Source organism: Magnolia sinica, chromosome 9, assembly GCF_029962835.1.
Source record: "Magnolia sinica isolate HGM2019 chromosome 9, MsV1, whole genome shotgun sequence".
In the NCBI taxonomy this organism is placed as follows: domain Eukaryota; kingdom Viridiplantae; phylum Streptophyta; class Magnoliopsida; order Magnoliales; family Magnoliaceae; genus Magnolia; species Magnolia sinica.
Genome location: NC_080581.1, coordinates 72,470,376 through 72,474,820, shown reverse-complemented (window position 1 = coordinate 72,474,820; position 4,445 = coordinate 72,470,376). Strand labels below are relative to the sequence as shown.

The following is a 4,445-nucleotide window of genomic DNA, read 5'->3' as shown; positions in this document are numbered from 1 at the left end:
GTGACAGTTTCCAGGTGAGATGTCATGAAAAATGAACTATAATTTTTTGCCATTGTAAAGTTATCCTTACTCTTACATATCCATCTATATATCTTGTAGCTTACCGAGACCTAGGAAGATGATGATGATGAGGGTAATGAGACTGATCATGAGGAGAATGATTCAGATGATAACGATGAGAAAGGCGTGGAGGGAGATGGACCGAGGGGGGGGGGGTGTATTATGAAGAATGTTGTTTTTATGGAGGAATTTTGAATTGAGAAGGAAGAGTTAAAGAAGGAGAGAGAGGAATTGAAGAAGGAGAGGGACGAATTGAGAAAAGAGAGGGAAGAGATGAGAAGGAAAGAAGCAATGTTTGTTGAGAGGGAGAGGTTGCTGAATGAGAAAAAACAATTGAAGAGGGAGAAGGATTTGTTTTTTGAGGACAAGGAAAAGTTAGTGAATGAGAGGAAGGAGTTTATTAAGGAGAAGGAATGTAGTCATACATGGAGGGGATGTTTTGTGATAGAGGAGGGTGAGGAGTTGAGGAAGAGAGGGGAAGTAAATGATATTGAAGATAAAGAACTTGGACATGGGGACCTAGATGTGCAATCGTATAGTAATGTCAAAGGTAATGTATTGAATGCATCCATTTCTCATCCTGTTTATGAAAGGAGAATCAAAAAGATACCGAAGCCATTATATTACAAGATTTCTTCGTACTTGTCCTTGTCTGCATTCGATACAACCCCTGCGGCGGTTCCCGAACCCGAGCAAGTAACAACTTTTACAACTTCTCCGATACCATTTCCTATACAGATGGATCCTTTCAGGATACTATCCGCACATGAGGTAAAAGAGGCAAATGACTGGTATGAAGCAAACAAGGCCATGACAGCGGGAAAATGGTTTAGTACGATATGGCTGAAGGATGCGTGGGTTGATAGCGAGATAAGCATTACTAATTTATTCTCGATATGCATTGATTAACATATAATTATGTGTTATATTAATCTATGACTAAATCATACTATCCTATTGATTAGGCTATCGACACATACATCGAGTTCCTTGAGAAAAGGCATAACGACCTTTCAATAGCATATCTTCAAGATTGCAAGTTCTGTCCTATGTATTTTACGGTAACTGTTTATTGCGCTAATTCGTAATCTGTTTGAAAATTTAATTTTCTTACATGACGTGAACTTTCATCATGTTTGTAACAGCAAAGCCTTGAGGGGTGTTTGCCTGTTTTGATTGCATACCGGGCCTCCAAATCGGCGTTAGAACGGGCCAAGCTATTAGGTCAGATGGGTACGACCTACACAATTGCCAAGCAGCGAGATAAACCATATGCCAAAGCAATTTGGTGTTATGAACGGGTAATGCACTTGTCACAGAACATCATCTCTTACTGTTATGTCTTCTATCATGTTTGACTAATATATTATTTTGTGAATCATGAACAGGTCTATGCGCCCATAAATCACGAAAATTCACATTGGTTTCTGCTAGTCATCTATCCTAGAGCAAGAGAAATTGTTGTTGTGGATAGCTTGTGCACCAATTTATTGCTGAAATACAAGCAAAAGATGAAGAAGATGACTGATGCACTCCCCATCCTCTTCCATGCCACTGGAGACAGCACTGCGCTTGAAGGGAAGAAGTGGACCGTCAGAGTCAATGAATATGCGCCGAAGCAGGACAATGGTTATGACTGTGGTATATTCGTAATGAAATACATCGACATTTTGTGTAGCGGTCTCACCTTGGCGGGAATAGACATGCAAAAATTCACCGCCGATTGGAGGAAGTCAATAGCATATGATTGCTTGTCTCTAGTTTGTAGATGATATTTGTCCAGGGCATGGGATGAATTTTGGAAATATGTTGTATACATTGTATTATATACATCATTGAATATACATTGTAAGTTATGATGTATAGCATACTTTGTAAGTTTTGATGTATAGCATACTTTGTAATTTTGGTGGATAGCATACTTTGAAAATTTTTTGCATATTCGCCGGAATTGTAAGTTATGATGTATAGCATACTTTGTAATTTTGGTGGATAATGAAATGAACTTTATACTTTGTCCCACTATATTTTTCCTTTGCCTTACTATGCTCATCGATCAAGTTCAATGTACATGGAACTCAATGCTTGAGATTGGCCCGCTCATTCTCATGCTTGACCCGCTCATTTTCATGCTTGCCCTACTCATTTTCATGCTTGCCTTGCTGATTTTTTAGTTTGCCCCGCTGATTTTCCAGTTTCCCTCGCTGATTTTCTAGTTTGCCCTGTCGATTTTTCAGTTTCCCTCGCCGATTTTCTAGTTTCTCTCGCTGTTTTTTAAGTTTGCCCCGCTGATTTTCTAGTTTGCCCCGCTAATTTCCTAGTTAGCCTCGTGATTTTCTAGTATCCTCTGCTGATTTTCTAGTTTGCCCCGCTCATTTCTTATTTTCCTCCGCTGATATTTGAAAGTGATGATGGATGAATGGGATGGAAGGATTGGGCAAAAGCATAATCGTAGGTTAGAGCCATGGAGATTGGTTGGGTTTATTAGAGATTAGGCAATGGAGAGACACTGGAGTTGACTCAACTCTGTTAGTTCCATTAAACCAAAACCAACTACATTTCACCAGCCAACCCTATGACCGAAGTAAATAGCATCCATTTGATCACTTGATCAGTACTCTATGGAGTATGGAGGTCCAATTGGGTAATGTTGGACAATGAAGTTTCCATGAGTGCCAGGCTAGCACATCATGAGATTGCTGCTTCGATTTCTGACTTCTGAGGAAGGTTTTAAATAATGCTGTGACTGTATTAGCCAGGCCCTAAAATGATACGATACTGGGCGTATCAGACTATAGGATCCATATCGGTCGAAATTGTCTCTTTACACACACATCAATAAAACAGGAAATTAAAACAATGGAATTTGCACAATAGAAAATAGGATACAATAAACGTCGTGATGCATCAGAAAATTATGTTTTTGTCATCATCATTAGAACTTCCACAATTGCTGGATAGGCTCCGCAAAGCAGTATAAGTGTATTGCTATGGCAAATTGCTATTAATCTGAAATCTGCCTTTTGTATTAATTGGGGATTGAGGATACGTGGTGATCCAGACTGTTGAGATGATGAGCCCCAATGTGGACGTTGGATGCCCGAAACATTTTCCAGTCGGTAGATCCTGACCATCAAATCTTTGTCCTCTTTCTGGATTGTTCTCTTTTTACCGTATATCTCCAGGCCAGTGATTGGAGGGTTTGGATCTTCCGATCTGGGAGATTTTTGAACAATTTTATCCCAGATTGTACCAATCAGATTAGTACCATGGGTCACCAAACAATGGGGCCCATTTGTATAGACACTACCAAAAAAAGGGGCAATGGCTACGGATAACATCCATAGCCATAGGGCTACGGACTAAAACTGTAGCTAGTTCGTAACACGACCGTCGTCGTAGGTGCCATAACAATAGGTCCGGAACCTATGGCTACGGATTTAATCCGTAGCTATAGGTTAAATAGCTACAGATATAATTCGTAGCAATTATGTCTGTAGCAAAAACTTCAAACAGCTATGGATATTATTTATAGCTGAAAGTCCGTAGCAATAGGTGAAAATTGAAAAGGCTACCCCTGTCTGATTAGTGGCTACGGATTTAATCCGTAGCTATAGGTTAAATAGCTACAGATATAATCCGTAGCAATTATCTGTAGCAAAAACTTCAAACAGCTACGGATCTTATTTGTAGATGAAGGTCCGTAGCAATATGCCAAAATTGAAAAGGCTACACCTGTCTGATTAGTGGCTACGGTCAATATCCGTAGCTATTTTGTACATTGAAAAATTAAATCATTTGTTCATTCAATTACCACCTGTACAATCATTCATTCATTTAATTACAATCCTTCATTCATTCAATTACAATCATTTATTCAATTAATTACAATTACAATCCTTCATTCAATCAATTACAATTACAATAATGCTGAAAATACAAATCTTTGGCTTCATTAGAGAAATGTGCTCAACTTCACCCTGAAATTTCAACAGCTACTAAAATTACATCATCCTACAAAAAGTCATGTCATTCATAAATTAGATTGCCCATTGGGGAAAAAAAAGACAGTGAAAGAAGTGTATCACGTATAATCACTTTTTTTCTTGTTAATGAATTTAAAAAAAAACTCAAATAGTAATGAAATTGACACAAAAGAAATGGTCTCACCATATGATTATAAGTTTTGGTTTAGGTTTAGGTTATAGGTTTAGGTTAAGGTTAGGCTATAGGTTATAATAAGTTTTGGTTTAGGTTAAGGTTTAGGTTTAAGTTATAGGTTTAGGTTTAGGTTTAGGTTATAGCTTTTGGGAACTTGATTATAGGTTAAGGTTTAGGTTTAGGAAATCGGGTTCGGGTTCGGGATCGGGTTTAGGTTTGAGTTT

At 38.2% G+C, this 4,445-nt stretch overlaps 1 protein-coding gene across 1 annotated transcript; it reads left to right on the top strand.

Annotated features, from left to right (window-relative positions):
* The first annotated feature begins 333 nt into the window (after positions 1-333).
* Positions 334-2,021, top strand: LOC131255111 (uncharacterized). Its single transcript, XM_058255804.1, has 5 exons — positions 334-475; positions 584-831; positions 1,026-1,121; positions 1,206-1,361; positions 1,449-2,021. The coding sequence occupies exons 1-5, from the start codon at positions 334-336 to the stop codon at positions 1,830-1,832; spliced, it is 1,026 nt and encodes a 341-aa protein (XP_058111787.1). The 3' UTR covers positions 1,833-2,021.
* Positions 2,022-4,445: the final 2,424 nt, after the last annotated feature.